Source organism: Falco peregrinus, chromosome 8, assembly GCF_023634155.1.
Source record: "Falco peregrinus isolate bFalPer1 chromosome 8, bFalPer1.pri, whole genome shotgun sequence".
In the NCBI taxonomy this organism is placed as follows: Eukaryota; Metazoa; Chordata; class Aves; order Falconiformes; family Falconidae; genus Falco; species Falco peregrinus.
Window position 1 is genome coordinate 37,100,445 of NC_073728.1, and position 27,949 is coordinate 37,128,393.

A 27,949-nucleotide genomic window follows, 5' to 3' on the forward strand; every position below is an offset into this window, starting at 1 on the left:
TATCTTTCCTTATTGGATGCAATGCTATGCCTATAATATTTCTTTCTCAAAACACTCCTTTTGTTAGGACCATCTGTGTTGCTCTTACGTCAGGCGTGTGCCTACTGAGAGCACTTGAGTTACTCCAGTTTGATGCTGACATGCTGCTTTGGTGATGGTGTAACATCATCGAAGGATGCGTTCAGCACTTCTGCGATTTGACAGCATACAAACATTTGATTTCGCCATGTAAAAGTTTATAGAATAAGTGTCTGCTATTTTAATTTAAGACAAATGTAGTTAAAGAATATAGCTTCCATATGCTTCTGCATGCCATATGCTAAGCTGATGGCATACAAACATACACTTGTGAGTGTAAATATATAGAGCCAGAAGACAGAGACTGTTGTACTGAATATCCTGTTAGAAGTCCTTGTTCAGTATCCTGACAGGACCCTGTGCCAGCAGAAGGGAGAATTTCCTCCCCAAGCTGTACATTTAACACTTGACTTATGCCTCGAAGCAAAGCAGTTACATCTGGAGCTATTTTCATTGCTCATATTAATTGCTAACTTTTGTTGGCACTTTAACAGGTGTATCCACACTGTTAAGCAATTCCAGCCCTTCCCTGAAAAAAAAAGGTATTTTCTTTTAGCATTTTAAACCCGGTTAGATTTCAGTTTAGTTCGTGATCTTGTTTTTATTGTTACAAGATTATTTTTTTTTTTTTGTGCCAGCCGTTGTTTTATATCAACAGAGCTGCATTAAATTGCCATCCCGCAGCTTGGCCCCAAGTGTTTAATTCCAGTTTGGTGGCATTGACTGGTGGTAATAAGAAAGAATAGTGGGAGTTCAAAAGGAAATCCTGCATTTCCCCTCTTCATGTGAATCAATATTATAATTTAATCCCTTTATCTGGCAGTGTTCTGTTATTAGCTGTTTGTATTCATATGTTTGTGTCCATTTTAAATGTTGCAGAGACGGTAGAAATCAGAGTTTATGTCTAGGAGGAATTTAGCATTACTATGTGATTTTTTTTTCTCAGTGCATAGGGTTGCAAATGGACTGCATTTGCCCTCTCGTGGTATCCCACTTCAAAAAAAAAAAAAAGATATTTACATAGCAGAAATGGCTTTGTGGTCTGAGTTTATTTACAACCGTTGTGACAGAACTGAGGATTATGGGGAAATATTTTTTTGTGCAACATAAACCACACAAAAGCCAAACCAGTCAGTAGTTTGAAACCATGGAGGCTAAGTAATTTTACTAACTTCCTGAAGGCCCACTGAAAACAAACTTGTCTTGTTCTGTTTCCAGAAGTGCCTGTATTTAAAAGTATTTTTCTCTTAAAAGTTAAAGCTGACTTAACTGGGAAGTAAGTTTGCAGCAGGCAGAAATGAGGTGACAAGCTCCTGAATGTACCGCTGGAGTGCATCTGCCAGCTCTGCTGCTTCCTGTCTGGCCCTTCCCAATCCATTAAAATGCCCTAATGGGCTTTTGGTTTATTATGTAATTTATTTTAGCAGTTCATGCTGCTCACCTCAAGCATAGTTGTAAGCATGTAGCAGAAATCCTGCCATTTCTTATGACTGGGGTGCTGTAAAGAACAGCCGCATTAAGCTCAGGCTTTTTAAGATAATTCAGTTAAGACTGAAGAAGTCATGCACGGGCATCATCTTTGAAGATGTTTGCAGACTCTTGAATGGAAGTGAATTGCCTCCTAATATGACTGAAATGCAGTGAACTGCTTAGGCCTGTCTGAGGAGGTGTGGGGTTTTGGTGTGTAATGGTGCCAGATGTTCATGGCTGACATTTTATTTTGTGCATGTAAAACAAGAATTGCCTGTTGTCCCAGCAAAGTGATGCAGCTGCCAGTTGGGTCACCAAGGAAGTGCTCACCTGGGCTCACCAGCTTAGTAATAGCATCGCTGGCATTGATAAACACAAAAGTTCAGGAGAATGGGAAGCAAATAGTATGTTTGTTCTTTAGGCAGTATGTTAGGCATCAAAAAAAGCTTTTTGGATTCCTTGCTCTTTGGCTGCTGCCTTGTCTCCTTGCTGACACCGAGGCTTGGTTGCTCTGTCAGGAAGAACAGATTGAGTTAGCAGGATCTGCACTTAAAAGAATTCCTGAAGTAAAGCAGAGAAGCAATTCTGGGTTTTCAGTCACCTGCCTGTCCCTAATCACAGAATCACAGAAGGTGGGGGTTGGCAGGGCCTCTGGAGGTCAGCCAGCCCTTCCCCCGGCCGGAGCAGGTTCCCTGGAGCAGGCTGCACAGGGTCACGTCCAGGCGGGTCTGCAATGTCTCCGGAGAAGGAGACCCCGCAGGCTCCCTGGGCAGCCTGTGCCAGGGCTCCGGCACACTCCAGGTAAGGACGTTTTTCCTCCTGTTCAGGGGGAAGTTGCTGTGTTGCAGTTTGTGCCCGTCGCCCCTTGTCCTGTCGCTGGGCACCCCTGGAAAGAGCCTGGCCCCGTCCCCTGGACGGCCGCCCTTAAGGGGTTTGCAGCCATCGATGAGATCCCCTCTCAGCCTCCTCTGCTCCGGGCCGAAGGACCCAGCTCCCTCAGCCTTTCCCCAGCCGGGGGATGCTCCAGTCCCCTCTTCACCTTCGTAGCCTGCGCTGGCCCCTCTCCAGCAGTTCCCTGTCTCTCTTGGACTGGGGAGCACAGTTCAGTCACCTCACAGGAGAGCCTCCTCCTCCTTTCCTCTGCTTAGGTCTCTTACTAGACTATCCATTATATTTTCTTCTTTTCAATTCCTTCTTGTCCCCTGTTTGTACGTGTATAAACCACTGTATTACTTGTTTTAATTTAACTTTCCTCTACCCATGTTTACTATTTCCACTAATTTCTTTAAGCTCCATGATCTCTGTCAAATATTTGCCCTGACCTCATATGTCCTTACATGTCCATCACTTTTAGGATCTAAATAGGCTCAACGAACTCAGTGAATTATTTGTATGCTTAAAATTAAGGACTTCCGTGCAGAAGTTGGAGCGAGTAGATGATAACTCATTGCAGCATGAGTGTCTGGTTTAACATCGATATTTAGAAGTTCCATCAATTGTGTTGCCATTAGTAAATGTCAGGAATGAATTGTGGTCTTGTGTCAGATCGTAGTAAACATTGCAACGTGATGGTTTATTATGCAATTGCAAATACTGCTTCATGGGGCTGGTGGCGTAGGATATTGTTCGCATCCCTGCGGGCGCTAGTGGTTGTAGCGATGCCGAGAAGATGGTTTGCGTACACTTGGCCATACTTCATGTGGACACGTTTGTGTTGCCAAATCTTTGGTGTCCTTGCTGAAGGTAACAAGGCTACACAGACCTTGGGCATCAGAGTCTGTTCCTTATTTAACCTTCCTGAAGAGGGCAATTACCCCGCTGTCCTGTACAGAGGGGTGACCTCTGTCCTCATGCTCTCGTAATTGAGAAGGGGAATGTCTCCGAGTTTCTGTCTGCCAGGAAGGGTCATGAGGATTGAAAGTGAAAGGCAACTTTCAGCAATGTAGAGGTAGTTATTAATATGCTGATTTACTGTCACTTGAGTCTAAAGAGACTTTTAACAATTGCTTGCCTTTTGCATGCTCTTCAAAATGCTGATTTTTTTCCTTAGAAATCTAATTACATTTTAATAAGGTATCTTTTTATTTCCAGGTGGTTGCCAACCCATCCCTTGCTCCCATACAGTACTGTAGTTAAAAACCAAGAATCATGTGTATTCATCACAAAGTTACACCCCAGTAAATCCTTTAACTGTAAGAAAACAGAGTTATTTTTCCCTTTTTCTTCATGCACTCCTAGTTACATTAAGCGCTAGCAACAAGGAAAAATGTATGCAGCCTCTGAAACCTGAATTATTTAGGAATCTCCATAAAATAGTATCACAGGTTGTTAGATAAAATCTGGATTAAATAATTTCATTTTCTGTAGCTTTATGATACAATGTGTGGACTTGTCTGAAATCACAGAGCCTGACATGACTAAACTCTTGGTGCCAAATTCAGTTCCTAACTCTGTCTCTGACTTTATTACTTTAATGAAGTCATGACCTATCTTTGGTTTGGTTAACCTACAATATAAGATATAAATAGCCTATAGTCTTGGAGATTTTTTTGAGAAATAATTATTATTAATGAAATGAAAGACTCCATGATGTGCAGGCTATTTTTATTTATTATAATTACTTATTATTAATTCACTGAAACTTTAGCAAGTTTTTTATAGGCCTCCTGTGACTCAGACTTATACATTAATACTTTTGTCCTCCATCATGGCTATACAGTGCCATTATCCACCCTGAAAAATTAACCACTAGTCTCCAAAAAAGGACAGGACTGTTGAAGGAAAAGGGCACTGACCAAAAATAAAACTGAGGGGAAATCAGTGCATCTAAGTCCAGGGCTGTGCTCTTGCAAATGCCATTTGACTCTTGCCTGGCCCCAAAGGCATCTATGTCCAAATTCACAGACCTCAGCCCCAGCCCCGTGCCTGCAGTTCTGTATTGCCATGGCCCAGTCCTAGAGACCTGGTAAAGCTCTTGGCCAAGGGACCAGAGAAACGCATTGCATCTGAATATGGGCTGCAGCCTTCATAGTGCTGTGTGTGAAGGCAAAGCTCGGTATGTGCTCAGTGGCTCTGCCTCTGCCCATGTGTGAAGGTGCTTCAGGTTGCAGAGCACTTGTTTTTTTGTTTTTTCTGTTAATGGATGTGTTCACCAGTCCTCTTATAGCAAGCTATCATGCACCGTAAAAGCAGGCTTCTAGTGAAGTGCAGAAACCAAAGAGCAGGAGAGCACAAGGGGTAGCCCAGTATTTAGGGATATGGAGGGGCAGACCTGGTGTTTATACCTTGCTGCAAGAAGCACCTAGCTGTAGCATCTGCTGCTCAGACAGAGCAGAGGTCACCGCTCTGTATGGGAAAGCTGTTCAGATATTTGTTTCCTTCATCTGAAATATGGAAAAGATGGCAGTTTTGGAGAAGGAGGCTGTCGCTTATATTATTTTTTTTCCACTTTGAAACAGTTTCAGTTCCATGGGTAGCATCTGCATTACAGCTTGGGAATCCTGGCCTTGACCAAATACATTTTATGGCATGTAACCGCAGTATTATATCTTTTCTTGTTTGGTTGTACAGTGTATCCTGGGTTAAACTGTTGCCCCAACCCGTAAAATGACTGCCTCTGAGAATATTGAATTTATATCATCATTTAGACAGCACACTGCTCAAATAAGAATGTGTCTTTATTGTTTTGTGAAGCTTCTAGCACATCTTTGAGTGATGCATTAATAATGACCTAAAAATAAATCAGCTTTATCCTGTTAACCCAGGAGAGTGAATCTTGCATAGAACACAAGTACTGACTGCATAGAGTATAATACAATATAATACAATATATATAAGAATATAAAGATTTCTGTAACTTTACTTTCCAGCCGTTACATGCCTGTCAGAGCACGATGACTCTGCCGATGTTGGTGACTGCATGCGGTGGGCAGGAGCTATGCCATCTCTTGTACAGGAGTGTCTCATTCCCTGCAAAGATGACTGCACGTTTACCCACTGGTCTAAATTTACAGCATGCTCGTTTGACTGTGAATCAACTAGAAGTAGGAGACGGTCACTCACAGGTATAATCCTTTATAATATTTGTTTGATGGTGATACTTGTGGCTTGTGGACTGATGTTGGTGTTTTGGGAAAATCCAGACAGAACAGCGATCATCCTTAATCGATTTTTGAGCTGATACTGATCATTGCCTGCTTTATGTACACACATTTTAATATGAGAATAGTGCAGAAAAACTTGGTGACAGAAAGCTGTTTTTAGACATAAACCAAATAGAACAGTGACTATGCATTGTACAAGTTTATCTGACCTGTTAATGTGGGAAGCATGCAGCAAATATGTACACAAGAATAAAAAAGTGTGATTTTTTGTTTAATGCTGTTGAAATCTGGATGAAGTTTGAAATGGGGAATTTTGCGCTCAGCAGCATCCAATAGTTCAACAGGGCAAATTAATACCATGAATAAAGAAAAAACAGTATCATTAAAACACTTTTATTTGATCTTTTGTATATATTCATTGAACACTCTAGTTCAAACTATTTTATGGAGCAGTCTCCCATACTTGCCGTTGTGGTTTGTTATTATGTTATTTGAATGCTGACCAAACCGAAAAGCTTTAAAACTCTGTAATACTAAGAGTATGGAACTGCTTGTTTTGTTAAGAGTTGTTTTCCCCACACCCCCACACCCCCATGCATTGCTAAGTCAAATAAAAATGAATCATACTGTTTTCAGAAGGTTTACAAGAAACTTACTGTTCTTGTTATCCTGAACACTCACATCTTTTAATATTTCTGTGTTGTTTTTGAGAGCTATGGTGTAGCTGGCTTGAGTTGCTCCATTAATAGAGGTGAAGCTTCAAAGACTTCTACTATGGAGTAGAATACTAATGTTGCTGTAGAAATATCTGCTGCGATAATGCCTGGGAACTGAATGGCAGCAAAGTATGGTGGCTACCACTGCTCCTTTCTTCTAGACTCACTGGTACCTGGCTGCATGGCTATCTTGTTATATTCAGTTTGTTACTGCTGGAATGAGCCACGTTTTTAGTAACTAACAATTACAGTATACAGACATAATGGCTTCAAGCTGCTGTTAATCAGTATGACTCATTAAAGAATAAAGATTTCTTTTTTACATGAAAATCATTATTATACAATGCTCTATTGTTTCTGCCAAAAAGTATATGCTAAAATGTTCTCTGTATCAATGCCTGTGTGCTTGTAGTAGTAGAAATCCTCTATCCCTATCAGAATAATAGGTGCCTGATCTTAAAGAAAATATGGAAGAATTAAGTGAATACTTACTTCCAGGTAGTTTTAAACCTCAATTTTCTTTGCAGGTATCTGTGCAAGTTACAAAACAGTATGGTCCTACCTACTATCCTCTTTCTTACTGCATTCTACATCAGACATAGATCCATTCAATTAAGTGGAGCAGAAATGGTTTCTGATGTTCAGGTTTTGATGGCTTATCTCCTCAGCCACACCGCATTTGTGACCAAACACCACCGGTCTCTCCCATATGACCTTGCTGGGTTCCCTTCCTCCTGCCAGGAAGGAGCTTGTGGTCTCAGCTTGCACCCAGCAAAGGTGTCCTGAAAGGCAAGTGGTGAATGTGCAGCCGGTGTCCCAGGCGTGCTTGGGTGGGGACAGCACAACGCCACAGAGAGCAGCGAGGAGGGACCAAATCAGACATTTGGCTTTGGTTTGTCCACTTTTCAAAAGGGGAAGTCAGTGAGATTAGTACTGACCTGTATTTGCATAAAACTTCCTGAAAATTGGAGCTAGGCACAAGTGTGGAAGAACTCTCAACCCGCAGGAACTCAGTCCAAAGATTTAAGGAAAGTGCTATTTTGGGAAGTACTTCATGATGTTGAAAGAGTCCTTTATCCATTTGTATTTCACCTTTCTGTAAGCATGCATGAATTAATTGAACCTCCTTGTTTGTCACTGTGTTTGTCTATGCTCAAGTGAATGCTTCAGCTTCATTATAGGAGTTCATTAACAATGTCATTTAGTGGGAATCCGCGAGCTGTTTGCTAAGTATTTGCTTGCTCCCATTCAGTTTTTAATAGTATTATTAGTTTTACTTGGTAAGTAACCATAGACTCTACATATGAAATTGGTCATTACTTAAGAAGCGAAAAGCTTATTACAGAACATATCAAAATTCAAAGTCATTATAATGAAAACACGGTTTTTAGGTAAGTCCAGTTAATTAATGCAGTGAGTTAATTCACTGTGCTATGGATACAATGCATTTTCTGTAGAAAAGTGTATTTTTAATGTTTCATATAATTTGTATGTACAATATGTACTACCTGATAATACTTAATGCATATAATATTTGTTTGTTAGTATAAAATATTGGTTAGAAATATAATTTTAAAAAGAAATTTCTGTTTAATTGAAGGATTTATGTCCTTGAAAATTTTGGAGATGGTGCTTTTAATAGTAATTTTTAAAGCTGTCTCTGAAGATGATAAACATATCACCATCATTAATTCTAAAACTACTTCTTTGTGAAGAGTATGGGATGAATGTCACTTTTGCCCTCAGAGTAGGGCTTACTTAGCAATTTCATTAGAGGGAGGATTCCTGCAAAACAGATGGCAGAACATGTTGGAAATAAGTGTCTTATAAGTGTGAGATTATTAGCATCCTTACCTGTGTTTGATGTGCTTCATGTAATTATGGCAAAACATGGACAAGTCCCAAATTCCCATGCTTACTAATACCATGCAGAACATGCAGCTGTACTTGTGGCTTCTGTCAGCTCGTCAAACATAAAATGCTGGAAATGCCACTAGAGAGCTCCCAATCTATTTAAAGCCTTTTAAAAGACCTTCCTTGAAGTATGTGGAGTTGTACCTCTTATACTTTACCTGAACTTGCTCATAAACACATATATAGAAATGTAAATATATATATACACACACACACACACACAAATACAAAGATGTTGGCACTATTTGATTTCTTTGTGTTTATTATCCCTTTGTGCTGGCAAAATTTCCATTACCCAGAACTCTGAAAATACAATTTTGAAGGAGCTGGGGCTTGAAGGACAGTGATATTAAGGGTCTGCAATCAGTGCCCTTTTCCTGGGAGGTACATGTTTATATGCAGACAGGTATTGATGACAGCCAACTTGTGCTCTTACTGACGTGTGGCGAAATAACTCTTGGTTTCAGAGTAGAAAGAGGGTTGTTAGGTTATATAACTTGTTCTTTGCTTTTAGTATCTTATTTGTGTGCAATACCAAAAAGAAAACATTTCTTTTGGGATCAAAGCTTTTTGCAGAAGTATTTTTAGTGCAGCCAAGATCCCCAAGGAGCATTTTGAGGATGGGATACAGATGCAGTTTGTTAGTGAGGATATGCAGATGTGAAATGCAAAGACATTCCTGAGCTCAGGCAACATATAAAGGTAGTTCCACGTCATGTTGGCTAACCCATGCCAAGAAAAGGATTGATTTTATCTTTAGAGGTTGTATACAGACATTTGTTCCCTTGAGCAGTTGTAGGCGATGCCGGGAGCATGAATTCTCTTCTTTACATTATTTCTTCTTGTACCCGGGACCTTTTCTCGTGTCTGAAGTCCTCCAGGAAGAGGGCATGGAGAGCTGTACCACAGGTTTGTTTGAATGCTGCTGCTTCACTCGCCTACTGAAAGAGCCTTTTAAAACCTGTTGAAGGAACAGAGCAAACAAAAACATAAAACCAAATATAACCATTGAAATGCCTTCCAGCCCTACTAATTTACTGAGGATTATCTTTTCTGTTTTCTTCAAAGCACGGTTTGTGTGCAGAGTGCATCTTTAACTAATTTGAAAAGTAGCCTCAAAGAAGAAGTTGTGGCTAATGTAGAGTCTTCTGGAAGTTGTCCTGGCAACCATTGATTACGAGCAAATAGAGACAAAACAATCAATTTATGTTCATCAGATAATTAGAGAAATATGATATTATATAAAATTACAAAGCATTTTCTGGGCAGACTGTTCCTAGTGTAAGACTTTGCATTTTGCTCCTTGCTGTACCCATCAAAACAGTATTTCCAAGTTCTCTGGTTGCCCCTGGAGATAAATACGTTGTCCTTGCACACCAAAGCACTGGCAGCAGCTAATAGACGCTTCGGAAATGTTCCTGGATATTAACATTCAGATTGTCTTGGTTCTAATGTGTTGAATTCATGCAAGTATAAATAATATGGCATGTTGTTATCAAAAGTAGCAGATGTTAAGCTAACGAACAGATTTCTGTGGTTGGAACAGGGCGAAGCAGAAAGCGAGACAAATGCCAGAATACAGAAGTTTATCCTCAAGTTGAAACAGAGCAGTGCCCGTGTGAGGTATTTACCTCCCAGCCCCATGGAAATTGGTCCGACTGTATTATTGGAGGAGGTACATCCGCGCCACAATTGGGAACACGATCCCATGGAGACACCAAGGAGTGTGGTGAGGGTGTACGACTGCAAGCTATTGCCTGTTATGATAAGACCGGCAGACTTGTGGAACCATCTCGCTGTAGCAGTTCAGGTAAGGATATTTTTAAAAGTGCACAACACGTATCAATTACCCTGATGCTGAGCACAGTTACCCATTCAATGGTCTGTTTGGAGCCTATAACAGGTCTGTACCTGTTTAAATGCTGGAATAGCTTTCACAAGGTTGCTGTGAGTGCTGAACACGGTTCTTCAGATATCTTCTTATTGCTCTTAATACTGAGGTTTTCCTCGGTATAAGGGTCTGCTGGCATTTCTACAATGGAATGAAGCAGAAGAGGGCTAAAGTTGCCTACACTGTCAAATACCAGAGGTTGGGGTTTTTTTTATTTGTCTGAAAATCCCATAAAAACATAAGCATAGAAGTTATTTTCCAATTGCCATTTTGTTTGATGATATCTCCTACTTCAGCTTTTACTTGTTTTGAGTTTTTTATTCCTTTTCAGTACATTTGGAGGTTCGTACAGTTGTTTTCAATGAAGAGATAAGGAATCTTCTTGAGATAATTGTATTAATTGCACCCCCCCTGTGATGTCACCTGCAGTCACTCAGAACAAGTACACATGACTTAAGCAACCAGTGGCTGCCTCCTTGCCGTTTTGTGCCAGTCTCAAGCTCAAATTGATAAACAGTGTGTATTCCAGTGTCACTGCTTGCTGGGGTTCTGGGCTGTGCTTCTGTCCACTTACATTTCACATATAATCAAGTAGCCTATATCACACAGAAAAAAAAGCAGAATAAGTAGAGCAAGCAGGAAATGTCATTCCATCTGGATATTTTCTCACTGTTTCGTGATTTGTAGTTCATCACAATCATTATGCTAAATCAGTTCACAGAAGTCCTAATCTTAGGGGCAAATCCTATACCTCTACACTGCCTCCGACTTGCACTCAAAAACAGGACAGTGCACAATGTGATGCAGTACGTTGGAAGACTGCTGGTGAGCTATATGATGAGAGAGGGAGAAATGATGTCTCAGGAGGAGATTAAGCAATACAGAGGGAACCATTAATGTTCCTGGGTATATAAGGGAACAGAGAAAGAATTGGGGGTGCTCTGTGGAGGGTCTTCAGGATGAGGATCAGCAGCCCGAGTCGTGTGTAATAAAAGGAAAGAAAACCACTCTAATGAAGTGATTCAGTCGTGGAGTGAATTCCTCTCGCAGCTGTTGATGGCTGTTCCAGCTGGCTGCATGGATTCATAAAGCAGCTTTTCGTGGTTTGTGTTTCAACAATATGCTTTTGTAGCAATTGATTATGCCTCTGTGGCCCATGAAGGAGGAATGCTATACCTTTCTCCCACAACATTACCTTTTCTTCTACAAAAAGGGAGCCATTGGGTTTTGAAAGGTGGGTTTGCCTGTACTGTGACTTTCTCTTTTGAAAAACTCAGTGTTTTTATCACTATTAAAAGAGGAGGCTGTCTATGCGTGGGGCTTTTCTGAATAACCTTGAAGCTTGTCTTCTGTCTGTGATATTTATGTGGCATTTTTAATGGTCCAGCTTATCTTAGGGAGGTGGTAGGGAGTGGTAGCTCAAGGGGGATTATTGTTGGCTTTCTGGTCTTCAGCTTTTTATCTGAGCAGAAATGATTGCAACACAGCGTTGGTACAGGACCCATTGTCAGAGGCCAGAGGGGTGGTCAGTACTGTACAGGAGAGCACTATCATATGCTCTTCCTCCTGCACTGTGTTTACAGAGTCCTCTGAAGACCTTCAGGTTTGGAAGTGGGATATAAAGGAGGGGTAAGATGTTTCTACCTTCTGGATGCCCCATAAGAGTTTCCCTAAGGGTGAACTATTAATCTCCAGCCAGACCCCTGTTTAATACCCAGGGTGTATAAGCTCCTAATTACTACCCAGTGTTGAACATCATCTGTTTCCTGTAAGGCAAGTGGGAAAGCAGCATTGCCTTGGTCTCCAGAGGACACGGCTATTTTGGGGACTTCAGCTGTAGAGTGCTCAAAAGTGGGAAGAAAGCTCCGTAGGCTGCACTTCCATCACTTGGGACCTGCCTTCCAACTAGAGCAACCTTTATTTACGGTCTCTAGAGCCGGGAGCTTTCAAAATGCACTTCTGAACACATTATTGAATTAGTGGTAGAAACAAATCATTATCCAATTAATAATTAGCAGAATGTTATTCAACCATAATAGAGAAGAGCAAATTACAGAGGCATGCAGAATTGCTAAGCCCTGAGAAATTATTCATGACAGGTTTTTTTAAGCAGCTCAGTTTGTCTTGTTCACAATTGGTATCAGGCGACCTTTTGACATTTGCTAGCTGACCATATTTATGGCTAATTAAGCCGTTGCCTTGTATATTTGCTTGACAGGGTCCCTTGGGAGATAGTTCTGAAGGGCCAAGGGGTCCAGGAAGGCTGGATATTCTTCAGGAAGGAAATCTTGAAGGCATCAGAGCAGGGTGTCCCCATGTGCCAGAAGATGAGCCAGCAGGGAAGAAGACCGGCCTGGCTGAACAGAGCTTTGGCTGGAACTGGGGGCAAAAGGAGAGTTTATGTCCTTTGGAAGAAGGGGCAGGCAACGCTGGAGGGCTATAAGGATACTACAAGGTTATGCAGGGCTAAGATTAGAGAGATGAAAACCCAGCTAGAGCTCAGGCTGGCCACTGCCATAAAAAGTAACAAAAAGTGGTTTTACAAATAAATTAGAAACAAGAAGGACCAAGGATAATCTGCATCCTCTGTTGGAAGTGGTGGGGAATATTGCCACAAAGGATGAGGAAAAGGCTGAGGCACTCGGTGTTTTCTTTCCTCAGTCTTTTATAGCGAGACCAGTTACCCTCAGGGCACTCAGCCCCCTGCGCTGGAAGGCAGGGACGGGGAGCAGGATGAAGCCCCCGTAACCCCAGGGGAAATGGCCAGCGACCGGCTGCACCCCTCAGACACACACAGGCCTGTGGGGCCGGATGGGACCCACCCGAGGGTGCTGAGGGAGCTGGGTGAGCGCTCACCCCGCCGCTGCCAGCCACTTACCAGCAGCCCTGGCTCACCGGGGGGTCCCGGCAGGCTGGGGGTCAGCCAGGGTGACCCCACCGGCGGGAGGGGGGATCCGGGGAGCTGCAGGCCTGTCAGCCTGACCTCGGTGCCGGGGCAGGTGCCGGGGCAGAGCCCCCCGAGTGCCATCCCGCGGCACGTGCGGGACAGCCGGGGGATCCGGCCCAGCCGGCGCGGGGTTATGGAAGGCAGGTCCTGCCGGGGACCCCGATCTCCTCCTGTGACAGGGAGAGTCCCGCAGCGGGCGCGGGAGGGGCTGGGGGCTGTGCCTGGGCCTTCGTAAAGCCTTTGCCAGGGTCCTCCCGCAGCATCTCCCGGAGGAACCGGCTGCCGTGGCTGGGGCGGGTGCATTCTGTGTCGGGTACGAGACCGGCCGGACGGCTGAGCCCAAGGAGCGGCGCCGAGTGCAGCGGAGTATGGCCCCGGTGCTGGGCCCCGGCGCGGCCGCCCCTCGGCCCCTGTGCCAGGTGCGGGCCCCTCAGCGCGGGGGGGACGTGGGGGGCTGGAGCGTGCCCAGAGCCGGGCAGGGGGCTGGGGAAGGGGCTGGGGCACGAGGCTGGTGAGGAGCGGCTGGGGGAGCCGGGGGGGTTTGGCCCGGAGAGGGGAGGGCTGAGGGGAGACCTTATCGCCCCCTCGACTGCCCGGCAGGGGCTGTGGGCAGGGGGGGTCGGGCTCTTCTCCCAGGGAACGAGCCACAGGGCAGGGGGGACCGGCCTCGGGTTGCCCCAGGGGAGGCTGAGGTTGGAGACTGGGGAAAGTTTCTTCCCCGAAAGGGTGGTCAAGGCCTGGGACAGGCTGCCCGGGGAGGCGGTGGAATCCCATCCCTGGAGGTGTTCAGAAACCACGTAGATGTGGTGTTCAGGGGCACGGTTTAGTGGTGGCCTTGGCACTGCTGGGTTAATGGTTGGACTTGAACTGAAAGATCTTTTCCAACCTAAATGATTCATTGGTGATATGATTCTATACTGAATGCCAACCACTGTGGTATCTAGGCGTTGCTCTTGCTTTTAGAGGTATGAGGGTAACTGATTTCTTGTTATTTCTTTCAGCTCTTCTGACTTCCCATTGTTTCCTCAACTTTTCTTTTGTAGGACAGTGCTTTTCATGACTGACTTTTGTGATTAGTCTACTGCTTTATTGTAGTGGTGGTATCATTTTCCTTGGATGACCCATTCAATTAGCTCAAGAAATGAGTGACCTGCATTTTCCCAATTGAGCTAATTCCATTTCCCTGGATTTGGTTTACTCTCCTTTTTCTTCCTTTAATTTGGAAATGCATGTATGAAATTATGGATAGATGTAACTAATTACGTTACAAAAATGTAATTGATAGTTTTCCTCAATTTGCCTTCCCATTAGAAGACTGGCTTATATTGCTTTCAGCTCACCGCTCGTCCAGAGGGTCTCCATTCTTTGGCTGGTGTTTGGAACATCCTCTTTGGACATCAAATTGTCCTCTTAATTTCAGTTCATCCACTTCTCAATCTGTCAGCTGAGTTTCTTGTACTAATTTTTAATTTCCACCTCCTTTGTTTTCAATTATTTCATGTAGTTCTTTTGTGCCTCTTTCTTGTGTGGTATGCCAAGAGGTGTTTTTTTTTTTAATCTTAGAGGAACATAGGGTGCCTCATCTGTTCCAAATCAAAGGCTGGAGATTTCTTGCACAGAGGTTCTGCTTTTGATTCAATGGGCAATTTATGGAAAGCAGGAGTTTTTGAAGAGAACTTATACTATTCAAATTCTACTGTGCTTACAACAACAGGAACCTGGAAGAAAGACACAACAGACAAATAGATCTTGGCTTTAAATCACAGAGCGGTTAGCTTCAACCTACAGTCACCTTAAAAAGCTTTAATTATCTCTAAATTTATGAAGAGCACAGCAGGGATGCTCATATACATCCTTATTCTCAACAGTGGGCTGTTCTGTTGTACGTGGTTTAGTTGTGGGTGGACAAATCAAAGACGACTGGGTTTGCTCACAGGGTTCCCTGGCACCTGGTGATGTAAGGGTGTCACTTTGTTCCTCCCAATCAGGCTGACATAACAGTGCTCCTGGGAATGCTGCTGGCAAGGTCACTCCTTGAAAATGTCAGCTTTTATCCTGAACAGGTGGGATTAGCAAACAGATGCACCAGGAGGAGTTAAAAATTTTGGTGATGTGAGAACTCATTGGTTTTGTGGTTGGTGGGGCTATTTTCCCTGCTCCCAGGCACATCAGGGCAGCCTGTGCCAGCAGTGACAGTGCTGCTTCTGTCCTGCTCAGCCCTGTCCCCAGTGTTGAGAAATTTAGGACAGTATGCAAAGGTCATGGATCAGGAATTTCAACTCTTACAGCTGAAAATAAGGTAGTGTCAAGTCCCATGAAGTTTTTCTGAAAGGTCAGCCCAGAGTAGTGCAGTATTTCTTCCGGGCTGTTCCTCTGGGGTTTGTGCTCTCTTCTGCGAAAATCCTGGCCACTAGCTTGATAGGCATTGCATGACCTACCTGTGAGTTAACACCATGACGAGCTGAAACCCTGTGGCATGTGAATCCCTGTACTGCCATTTTAGGAGAAAATGAGCTATTTTCAGGTAGCTTTTAATCACTAGATTTTAATAATTGTTCTGCAAGATGATATTTGTGTAGCTCAAAAAAAATTACAAGGAGAGCTTAGTAGGCTAAAGAAATGTGAGCCAAGTCTATTCTGGATTTATAGCAAACTTACCTTTCCTACAAGGTAACAATTTTGGTTAAAAAGTTCAAAAAGCTACGTTGAATAAATGCCTGTTTACTTTTGAAAGTATTTATATTCTAGCAACTACTTTAGTATACATTTTTCCATATCTGGCAGATTTTATTTGAAGAATAAAATTGTTGCAGAAATCTCTGATTTTGTCTTGAAAAATCTTCAGAAATAGAAACTTTTCTGAACAGAAGCTTCACCTGTGTTTTTGAAAATATTCCCAAGTATTTGATTTCATTCTTAGCCTAAGTGAAATCTTGTGTTGAAATTTCAGTTTTTAGCACAAACCATTAATTCCAGAATCCAACTAGTTTTAGTTTTAAGTGGTTTCTTCCATAAACAGCATCTTACAAACTTCATATGGATGAGGCCACATTTTTGGAGGCCTCATTCTTGATAGGCTCTTTTCTTTTACAAGAAAAATGGGCAACCCTGCCTAGACTGTCCTCTTCCTAGCTCCAGACCCCACACGTGACAGCCTTGGGATGCGTCCTCCTCCCTAAAAGTGTGGGAGTAGTAGGTGGTCTTAGCACCAGCAGTTAATGATAACATGTAGACCCTATGTTCAGATTCTTCCACCCTTCTTTTAGCATTTTGGTTTAATTAAATATTGTGATACTCTTGTTTTTTTCTTTGGTTTCCCCTGCATATCTCTGGTGTATCTGTTGTGGTTTAACTCCAGCCAGCAACTCAGCCCAGGCAGCTGCTTGTTCACTCCCCCTCAGTGGGATGAGGGAGAGAATCAGAAGAGTAAAAGTGAAAAAAACTTGTGTGTTGAGATAAAAACAGTTTAATAAGTAAAGCAAAAGCTGCATGTGCAAGCAAAGTAAACCAAGGAATTCATTCACCGCTTCCCAGCCATCCCTGGGAAAGCAGAGCTCCGTTACTGGGGAAGACAAACACCACCACTCTGAACATCCCCCTCCTCCTTCCCCCAGCTGTACATGCTGACCCCGATGCCGTCTGGGATGGGATGTCCCTTGGGTCAGCTGGGGTCAGCTGTCCCGGCTGTGTCCCCTCCCAGCTCCCTGTGCAGCCCCAGCCCCCTCGCTGGTGGGGTGGGTGAGGGGCAGAAAAGCCCTGGGCTCTGGGTGAGCGCTGCTCAGCAGGAACGGAACAGCCCTGGATTACCAGCACTTAACAGCAGAAATCCAAAACAGAGCCCCGTACGAGCTGCTATGAAGAAAATTAACTCTATTCCAGCTAAAACCAGCATAATATCCCTCTGTAGCCTTTTTATTACAGAAAAATTATGTCCTAGAATTACTTACCAGAGCAAAGCTTTTCAAGGAGTGCTTGACGAAAAAAGTTCAACTAAAAATTCACCTTATTTTCTGCCTCTCCCATCCCTTGGCGAGGGAATTAAGGTTGGGTTTGGATTGTGGGTGGCTGGTTGCCAGCTGCAGGCGCGGCTGTCCTACCCTCATGTCCCCCCTTCAGAACTCGTCAAAGCCTCATCGCTGTCACCTTTGACTAGTTTTCTGCTGTCTCAGAGCTAAATAGCTTCTAAATTTAGCCCTGAAATCCTGGCTGGGTTCTCCTCTGGACCCCTCTCCCACTTTTCTATACATCTCCTTGGCTGTGTGGTGATGCTCTTAATTACAGCTGTAGGTGCCAGGGGAGCTGTAAGCCGAGAAACAGAGCCTGTAAATGACCTGCCCTCCATTTCTTGTTTGACTACAGGATTTTTACATATTGGTCTCATAACAATGCTCAAAGAACATTGATTTATTCCCTATCTTGTCCTTTCCTTTTTTTTCCCAAATCTGTTTGCCATAAGACAATTTGGCCACAGTTCCCTTCCTGGATTTTAAAAGTCCTCTCAAATTAAATTGGATCGCAAGACAACCGTTTGGATATTGCTGTTCTCTGTGTTTTCTGGCAACATAATCAAAGGTAAACAGCCATCAAAAAAGTTACTTTTGAATGTCTATAAGTTTGTTTAAAGCAAGGTAAGGCTTCCTTTGAGACATTAGTACGTAGAAATGCACATTCTTCTAGATCTTTATATTCTTACAGAAAGCAAACATGCATCTTATGAGGAAATATTTAGAGGATTAGCTATTTGAGCAGCATGCTCTGTAGGTGATGCATTTAGTCGTAGTCTGTTCTTACTCCTTGGCTCTAAATACCGATCTTTTATAGCATGTCTTTTTGCCCAAATTTTTTTTATGTTTTTTGCTGCATTACATAAAATGACCCTTTTGAAGAGGTGGCAGTACCAGACTATGCGAAGGAGTGATTTTTTACTAACCTCAAACAGGTTTTTTTGTGTTTAACGATTACCGTCAGCCTCCACTTGCCGGACCACCTCTCCCCACCCTTGCTCTCATCCATGCCTTTTGTTTCTATTATTAGCCTCAGTCAGTTTTTCTCTGGTTTTGACAGGTTGATTAAAGCTTTTCCATGGGAGCTGGGAATGTTTTTAGTGTAGAAATAGTAACTCGGTGTAGAAGTAGTCTATCAGAGGTTTAGGAGAGCTTTGATAGCAAGTTAATGCACTGGGCCATCTACTGCCCCGATTCCTGCAGTAGGCTACAATGAGAGCATCTCTAAAATGTAGCCCATCTCTTCGGCCTTAATAACACATTTTTCACAGATAAAGCCTGTTACGAAGCAAGGCTCTAATAAAATGTTACCATACAAAGACAGATTTAGAATTAACATTTTTCTCTCCCTATGTCATTCTTTTTAATATGTTATGTTGGAAGTATGAAGAAATACCGTTTTACCCTAAGCCTTTTCATGAATTATGTACTCCAGTGTTAAGACCTCTTTTCCTGCTCATGGAGAACTTCATGATCCCTTTGAGATGTGCAGGTGTACTGGGAAGTGGCACACTAGGTACTGGCAGTAGTTCATAGGATTCCTCTCATGTCTTATGTGGGGGTTTTTGCGTTGTTTTTTAACCTGATTGCCTTTTATATGGCTCTGGTTAGCAGGACTTTCAGGCAAATAAATGGATGACAAATAATTTTTAAGTGGAAGGTCATAGTTTCATGTCTTTACCACTGGTGAGGAGCCCTGTGGCAGCTGGACATAGTAGCTGTTTTAGTGGATTTTAGTGAGAGTTGAAGGGTTTCACATCTGACATATTCTGAATATCTTCAGAAGCAACATCATGTGTTTCTTCTTATATGGAACAAGAGTCCTACAAAAAGAAAAAATCCAGGTTTTGCACATAGGCCAGTGTCTGAATAAAATGAGCTGTACTTGCCTGAGCAGCAGTAGGTTTGCTGGAGCACTGCATACAGTGATAGAGTTAGCGTGACAGGGGGAGATGGGCGTGTAGTGAATATAGTTTACGTGCTTGATGCAGTCTGCTTGATCAAAGAGTTCGGGAGACCAACTCAGAGACATAGCAACAGCAGAATTTAGAAAATTTGAGGAAATGAGTCTGAATTAGGAAACGTGGATAAAATTAAACCAGCTCTGTCTGCTCTGAGGATTATCATAATGGTGAGTAACTGAGAATTCATCTCAGCTTGGTCTGTTCCTGGGTCTGAGATATACTTTGAATTCTCTCTGTCCTCCAAGGTTTCCAAACAAGGATGGTGTAAATTAAATTACTGAGAGCCTGATTTGCAAAACTTCTAATATCCCACAATATAGACAGAGATTCCCTCTGTGAAATCTTGGATCTCATTTGTATTTGATAAGATTGACCATTAAAAATCATGTTATTTAACAAGATTGCATTGATTTTTGCTTCTGTCTGAGTTCATTGGAGTCCTCCAGCAGAGGAGATTGAACTACACAACCAGAGTGCTCAAAGTCACGCTGCCACATTGATACAAACGTCTATCAGGAATTCAGTACATTGGTACACTGTTCTGGGGCCTGCTAACGTCACAAAAATGTCCTATTTCCATCTCAAAGTTTTCTATCATCTAAATGAGTTGTGCTGCTCTCCCTGTGCCTAAGCTGTGGAAAACCAGGACTATTCCCTGCCTTAACATCCTGTTTCCATCAGATGTTTTTTTATAGTACAGCTTTATTTAAGAAGGTCAGATGCCTTTGAATCCCTGCTTCTGCAGCAAGGTGACCTCTAATAGCAGGAGAGAACTCCTTACCTGAGCAGGCTGGACCTCGTGGCAGCTACCTGCCATTTGGGAAAGTGCTCACAGATCTTCCTAATGCTGATAATGGTTAGTGGCATCTTTGAAACAGCGCCGGTATAATTAAAGCCTGTAGTTAGGCATCTCATTTAGTGTCGATGAGACGAGAAGGAATTGAGGCAGTGTATTGATTTAAGGGTATTGATCTGAGAGTTCACTGTGTCACTCGCTCTCCCGTGATGGTGGGGAGGGAGGCTGCTGAGGTCACTGTGGGCTCTGAAGCTTCTCCCTGCCTTTTCAGTGCCTGTGTGACCTGCTCTTGAACAGAGGCCCTTACACGTGGTAATGCTGCTCGACTTGGTAAATTAAAGTACCAGGAATGGAGATTTAAAGAAAAGAAACAAAAGAAAAAATTTTTTTCCTGTTCTTATGAGTCTTCTTGGTAATATTAATTATACATGAATCTAATTGTTTTGTGTTCCTTTCTTCTGCAGTCATCTGGTGGTTTATTTTGTCTGAAATAAGAGCAGTATTATAATACATGATACATGCTAATTATTAGGATGCAAGGAAATACATCAGTGTTTCCCATTCTGTAAAATGGAAGTTTTGTTGTTGTTGTCCGAGGGAAGTTGTGTAAATGAGGCTGGTTTGTGTCTTGGGGTCACAGCTTGGCAGCTGAAAAGAGGTGGCATATTGTGTTGACATTGCCTAACGTCATATGTTTAGAAACTGGCAGAAAGATGCTCTCTGTGGAGGGCCCCAGACTCAGAAATTGAGTTTCTTACTGTGCTCCAGCAGAGCCTGAAACCATTGACCTTCAGGCCATATATGATCTACTGATGGGGGCAGATATTTTTGGTGACATGTGGTGGCAGCTTTCTCCCAGTGATGGACCCTTGGCTCTGGAAGATGCTTCCCGCCTAGTCCAAATTGCCCAAGTCTATATTGATTTTCAGAGCACCGTGTGATGCACATCTATTTTTGGAGCTCCTGTGCAATTGGGCCTCTGAGAGAAGTCAGGTGTAGGAGAAAGAGGGGAATATGACAATCTGTGGACAATTTAATTTTGTCTTTGTGATGTACTGTGGAAGTGTGTTCAGCCTTTAAAAAAAAAAGCCTTGTTTTATTATATAGATCTCATAATAATAATAAAAAATAATCACAAGCTCAGATTTATTTTTAAAATGTGCTTTTTTTATCAAGTAGCCTAAAAATACATATGCTAAAGAATTCGTAACGAAGTGCAGTGGGAAAATTTTCTTTCCTGATATAGAGAGGATGACAGCACTGATAAAAAAAAAGAAGCTACTCAATTTTGTATGGACAAAGCAGATGATTTTGCGAGTGGCAGGGTGATGAGCAAAGTATATAGAAAACCACAGCTGAGCTACCCTACCCTAACTTGCTGTTGATCTCAGTGCATCATTTTTTATTTGAGTAAGGACTTCCATAAGACGTCAGGGCTCCCAAGCAGCCGGCCCAGCCCTTCACTGTGGGGGAGCAGCCCCAGGAGGAGAGGGAGTTATTTCCACAGCTGGTTTTGGAGCCCAGACAGATTTGTGCAGTGAATTTTTGCCCGTCTTCATCGAAAGTTTCCTGTGTGATGAATGTGCCCTGTGAAGTCCTATGTATTTGCCCTCAGAAGGCCACAGAAGAGTTCTGAGCTTGTTCTGCAATCTGTTACAAGGAATGTGCTAATTAATGGAGATTTCTTTATTTAGTTAAAAGATTAAATGTATCAAGAGTTATGATTCATATGTAACTCATAAGGTGAGCTTGCAGGTTCTTAAGGAAGAAAACTGTAATGCAAAATCAAAAGAAATTAGGAATCATAATGCGAAGTCAGCATTGACCCAACTGCTTCATCGGGATTTATAGAGACTGTGAAATTGAGCAATAAAACCAACCTTTGGATGAATTTCAATAACAATAATGTTGAGTTAAACTTAGCAACATTTTTTACAAGTCCTCTCTGGTCTGTTTAGAATCTATAATCAGTCTGCCAAGAGATAATGAGAGCATGTGCCTCTTTGTTGAGGAGAGCAAGTGGGAATGAATTAGCTAAGGGTCCGTTATTTGAGCTTTGCAAAACATTTGATACGAGTGTTGTTTTTGCTGTGTTTTTTGGTTGTGCATTTACTGAATGTATTCATTAGATTATCTCTTTAAATTTCCCAGCTAGCAAACTAATAATGCATAAAATCTCTCAAATCCTTGTGTATATATAAATATATGTATAAAAAATATTAAACATTTGTTCCATGGCAATATTGCATCCTTTTCAGATGCAGCTGAAGTTGTTATTAACTTTAAGACTCCCAGACTTATCCTGCTTAGTTTCTTTCAGTTAATGTTCTCCCTTGAAGGAGGATTTAATTGTTTGGACCTGGATTGCTTAGGATGAGGTGCTCCCTTGTAGCTCACAATCTTCTGGAGCCTTTGGTCATGCCGTGTGGCCCGTGGCTGGTGGCTGCCTTATCCGTGGCTCTCTGGGAAAGCTGCAGTCATAGAGCTATGACCAGTTGCTAGAGTTAGTCTCTTAGCTGCAGTCTGTGTTCGATGCTGAGTTTTGACCCGAGTTAAAACATGAGGTGTGCTTTGTAGGAGAATAATGAAGCTTCAGGGAGCAGAATGTGGCCCACTGAGTGCCATGGTCCACCAGGTCTCCTTCATAAAGTCTTTAGCTGTTAGACTTTTAGCACCACATGGATTTACTGGTGTTATTCTACATATTTCACACTCAGTAACCAAATGAATGTAAATACTAATTGCAAAATGAATCAATTTTTTCCCTCTACCTTTGGTCTGTGTAATTAGAAATATTTCTTGTGTATTACTGTCCAGTCTGCTGCTCCCTTGTTTGTTAAAGGGTGATCACTTTTATCCTACAGAATCCGAGGGAAATTAGTGCTGTTACTACCAGTGGCAGTGGCACTGATGCACAGAATTGTCCCTCTCATAGTAATGACCTTGAGTTTTATGAAGCACCTCAAGGTTTACTAACAAGGGTAGAACTGCTAGAAGTTTGTTAATTGAAATGATGAAATATGTTAGAGAGGATACAAATGAGTTTAAAGACAATTCAATTAGAAGTGCATCTGTTTCCAAAGCTGCTGGAGAAATGTTTATTTTCAAATCACTTTTAAGTCAGCCTCTTGGAATCCTGTTGGCAGTGTTGTTTAACACTGTGTGCAGACCTTACACCCACAGCAAATTTATCATTTGGAGGTGCAACAATCAGGTGGATGCCAGTGTCTTACGTTAGCTTGTAAACCTACTAATCATCTGCTTCTCCTACCACGACCCATTTGTGCAGATAGAGGGGGACATGGAAGGACACTGCCACCCCTTGCTTGGCTGTGCTGGTGTGGTATCTGTGGCATCTTGTAGGTGGGAAAGAAACTGTGCTGCTGCAAACCTCCCTCTGGCACTGCAGTGCAATCCGCAGCCTCTTTGTGCTTCTGCACTGCTGACACCCACCAGCCCATCATCCAGCTGCCTCCTATTGCCTTGGTTCTTTTGGGTTGTACAGCAAAAATGAGACAATAACAGTTTTTACACCATGTATTTGAGCCTTGACCTCTGACACCCACCAGACCATCGTCCTCGCTTTATTCATCCACCTGCGATTGCTTTGTCTCTTAGGCTGCATAGAAGAGATGAGACAAGTAATGGTTGCGAGATCATGTGTTTGAGCCTTCCCGCTACATCCTGTGTAATCTGTGGGAGCTTTTTTTAGGGAAGAGCCTCCATTTGTGGCTTGTAGAGCAACAAGCACATTGTTCTTAATGAATAAATAATAGTAAAATGAGCTGTGCAGCCTACGTAAATGCATTTGTTCACCTCATTATGTTGACAGTGTCTCAGTAGTAAAACAATAGCACTTAAACAAAGAAAAGGTTTATTTGATCCACCAGTTCAATTTTTCCTGCCAGTTCAGGCTATTCCCAGCAGTGTGTTTCAAAGTGCTTACTTAAATATCCTGTACATTGGTGTTTCTGTCACTACCTCCTGCGACATCTGTGTGTGCAGCTCCAGCTCAGCAGAGTTCAGGAGCCTGCTGCTGGCTCAGATAGAATAGAGGTTGTCATCTGTTGTTTCTAAATTAAATGATCTTTATTTTAATGGTTTTTGAGATTCTGGGGAATAAACAAAGAAGTTGAAGGAAGCTTCAAGAAATAATATAAGAACATATGGAAAGCAGGTTGAGCAGGACTGGGGAGAAAAGGACATGTTTTTCTATAGAAGGTCTTGGAAACTTAACTAATTTTTGGTATCAGGTTCTGCAGAGGAGAGAAAAATGGGGAATGCAGTGGATGAGTAAGATGTTTAAGGATGATACTGACAAAACCAGCTTCATAAACTCAGCCTTGAGTTAGTCTCCTCAAACTGAGCAACAATAACTCACGAATGTGTTTATGCCATTTCCTTTATTCGTATTCCCTTATGGAAGTGTTTCTCTGGATAAGAGCCTGAACATATAATTATTTATTAATAGGTTGTTTTAATAGCATATCTCCCCTTTTTGTTTTTGTTTTCTAGGAATTTTCTAGGAATGCCAACATTAGGATTATTGTGGGTATCCAAACTGAAGTCTTTGCAGCTCCCTGACAATGACAAACCATTGCTTGGCTCCTACAGAGAAAAAAAAAATATCCTGTTCTCATAGGCAGTGGATGGGCTGAGTACAATATTTTTTACTCGTTTCTCATAAAAAGATAGCCATAAAGGCATTGTCATCTGAGCTGAGAGGACACATCACATAAAGACTTTGGGAGTAAAATTTTTGTTGCATAAAGTCTTTGATCTGTGGGTATCTTGGCATAAGATTAACCTCAAGTGATTGATAGAAGAAATAATGACAGACTGTGAGAAGAGCTTGAAACTTATGATTCTGTAGCATTGTTCAGTATGGAGAACTGGCTTCCTCTGGGGAGTATGGTAATTTAATGCTCTATTAGCTGGCCATTATTTGTTTATGCTTAATGTAATTCGGAAATATGGGTGAGGAAACCCAGAAAGTAATGAGCTGCCCTCTTAGCAACAGGATGTCTTTAGGAATTCTGTGATTCGCTAGGGATTCCCACAGCACTTCCTCGGGATTGAATACAATAGGTTTCTTTAGTTTTGTTTATTATAACTTTTCCTTCCTCTTCCTTATATTTCTTTTTTTATATTTATTATATTTCTTTCTTTATCTTCTATTTCTTTTTATTATAGAGGTAGGTCTTGAACTGCCAAAAGGCTTAGCCCATTTTGCCTTCACTGATAAGTTGATAACCCCTCTGTCTAATCCTACTTTGAAACAAGGAACTTTCTTTGTTTCTGTTGAGAGTTAATTACCTAGGCTGTCACACAGCCCAAGGAAAAATGATATTTCATACGGTGGTGGAACAGAACTCTTTGGAGAACTGCCTAAGAAATGCTTCTCATAAATCTATCATGTGGAAATCTCTTTTACTTATCATAATGTATTATGAGTTACTTTGAGTGGCAACCTAAGCAGGTAGAATAGAATATTAGTGGGATATATATTTGGGAGCTTCATTTAGGGAAAAAAAGCTAGTCTATTTTGGAAATATTTGTATATGTATGTGCATGGGTGTAATCTCAGCTAGATGAGAATACAAAATATGCAAAGTTGAAATACCTCAAACATGTGAACACCACTGTAATGGATTGGGTTGGAAATAATTAAGATACCAAATTCCAGTGGGTTTGGAGCTGCAAGTGAAATGGCACTGCACGGAGATAAGAGGTGGCAAAGAAAACCAGAGCGTACCGTATGAGGACAGGTCTGCAGCTTTAGGGAAGAGTTACAGCATGAGTTACTGGGGAAATGATTGCAGCTGTCAGACTACGGGGTGGCCGCCATAAAGGAAGAGGGAACAGTGCCATCACGAAGGAGAGAGAAAAAATAGAGAATCATTGAACTGAAGGAGGGAACTGCTGTTGTTTCTAGCATATTTTAAGGTCCTGTGTACAAAAACAACATCAATATTTCTTGTGCGTCTAGAAGGAGGATATTTTCTGGTGGGGGATGCCTAAATAAGTCTGAAACCTTTCTTGATAGTGACTTCAGCATGAAGGCAGGAGGGAGGCAGTTCATTGCTGCTGAGGGTCGGTGCTCAGGATGTAGTGCAATCCTGCTTTGGAGTCAGCAGTGGGTTTGGCCCTGGCAGAGCTGGTAAATCCAGCTCCCGGCCAGAATAATCTCTGTGCCTCATTCTCGGTGTTTCCTGGTTGTTTGGGGCTGTTATCGGGGGGTATTAGAGGGCAGCTGCTTCTGGGTTGGGTTTTTCTGGATTTTGTTGTTTGTTTTTATTTTCTGCTTGCTGCAGTGACTGTCACTTTGATAGAGTGGGGAAACCCTTCATAAAAGAGTAATTGAATGAGCTAATTTGGTATTCTGTAGGTAAGGAATATAAAGGGAGTGTTAGTGTGATGAAAACCAAACAGAAGGGGCATAAAAATGAGAAACATCAGAAATAAGGTAGGGGTGAAATTCGGTTATTTCCATGACTGTCATTGCCAGAGCTGTCAGAAGGTCGAAGCCACCTGTAATAAAGTCTGGTCTTAGCAGCCATTAACTTCCAGGGTCTAACATGAAATCTCTTTTTTTGTTTAAATTAACATAGTACATACAGACATGACAAGCAGATAATAGAAATTCGAGGAGAATGAATGCAGCACGGTAAGCAGGAAAGTGCAGGAGCTATTCCACACTGCCGACCTGAGATTGGTGCCAGTAATCCCCTGGAGACCTCGAGGGTTTGGCCACCTCGAGGGTTTGGCCACCCTCCACTGCCTTTCTTCAGACCAGGAGCTCCACAGCCAGTGCTGAACTCTGCAAAATCTTTCTTCCCATATGCCAGCTCCTAAACCAGCTGTGAGGTTGTGCCTCTATGGAGGAACCTTGTTTTTTGCCTGAGAAACCCTGTTAGATTTTAATTCAGCAAGGTGTTGGTGCTGTAGATGTCTGGTATTCTGATTTCCAGAGGTGATGATCTTGGGAGGATTTTTATGTCAAGCCAGGTTAAGGTGAAAGCAAAGCTTTAAAATGCCATTTATGAAACCCAGAACAAGCAAAACAGTTGGAGAGATGGATAAAGAGAGCTACCAGAAAGAAGTGGGAAGCACGTTTTGTCTGCTTCCCTCAGGAATGAATCCGACACTGCTCCAGCTAGCAGGCTGCAGGCATGTCCCTCACATATTGTGGGAGCTTCCAGGAGCACAGCTCTGGTGCCTCCACTGTCATCTGGCTCTGTCTGCTGGGTCGAGAGCCTGTGCCAGCACTGGAGCTAGCTAGCATAATACTGAAGGAGTTCAACATTGGTCCGTACACTCAGTTCTCCAGAATTTATTATGGCCACAACCTCATAGGGAAGGTAATCACCACCTGTTGGTGGCCACCAGCATCATAGAATCATATAGAATTATAGAATCATTTAGGTTGGAAAAGACCTTTGCAATCATAAAGTCCAACCATTAACCCAGAACTGTGAAGTCTGTCACTAAACCATGTCACTAAGCGCTGCTACTTTTGCCAGTGTGTGTCCATCCCGTCAGTCAGTTTTATTGCAGCCTTCATTGGACTAAACCAAGTAGAAATTAGTTTTCATCACTGCTGTTCTTTACAAATAAGACCATAATCTCATGTTGGGAAGGCTGCCAAATGTCTTCTCTTTAAGAAATTCTTATTTTCTGTTGGTTACACATTGCAGTGAGACATCAGAGGATCAGGGTTTATTAGTTGTGGTGGTTAAAACCTTTCTTAAATTTTTGGTTTAGGTTACATTGAAGAAACTTGCACGGTCCCTTGCCCGTTTGATTGCAAATTAAGCGATTGGTCCAGTTGGTCCCCTTGCAGCTCTTCTTGTGGACCGGGGGTGAAAGTCCGATCCAAGTGGCTTAAGGAGAAGCCTTACAATGGAGGTCGTCCCTGCCCAAAGCTGGATCTCAAGAATCAGGTGAGCGGCGTTAACGAGCCAACAGAAATCTCTCTGTGCTTACTGTACTTTTAATTGTGATCAAAAGGTACTGTGCTGGTGAAGAAATCAAAAATATGAGTTCTCTCTGGGACCACACATTGT

At 42.4% G+C, this 27,949-nt stretch overlaps 1 protein-coding gene across 1 annotated transcript in view; it reads left to right on the plus strand.

Moving 5' to 3' along the window:
- THSD7B (thrombospondin type 1 domain containing 7B) overlaps positions 1-27,949 on the plus strand; it is a 269,406-nt gene that overhangs the window by 160,421 nt on the left and 81,036 nt on the right. Inside the window, exons 13-15 of the mRNA XM_005242364.3 lie at positions 5,418-5,612; positions 9,828-10,091; positions 27,648-27,826. Of these exons, the coding sequence (XP_005242421.2) occupies positions 5,418-5,612; positions 9,828-10,091; positions 27,648-27,826 (638 nt within the window). The remainder of the gene's footprint in view (positions 1-5,417; positions 5,613-9,827; positions 10,092-27,647; positions 27,827-27,949) is intronic.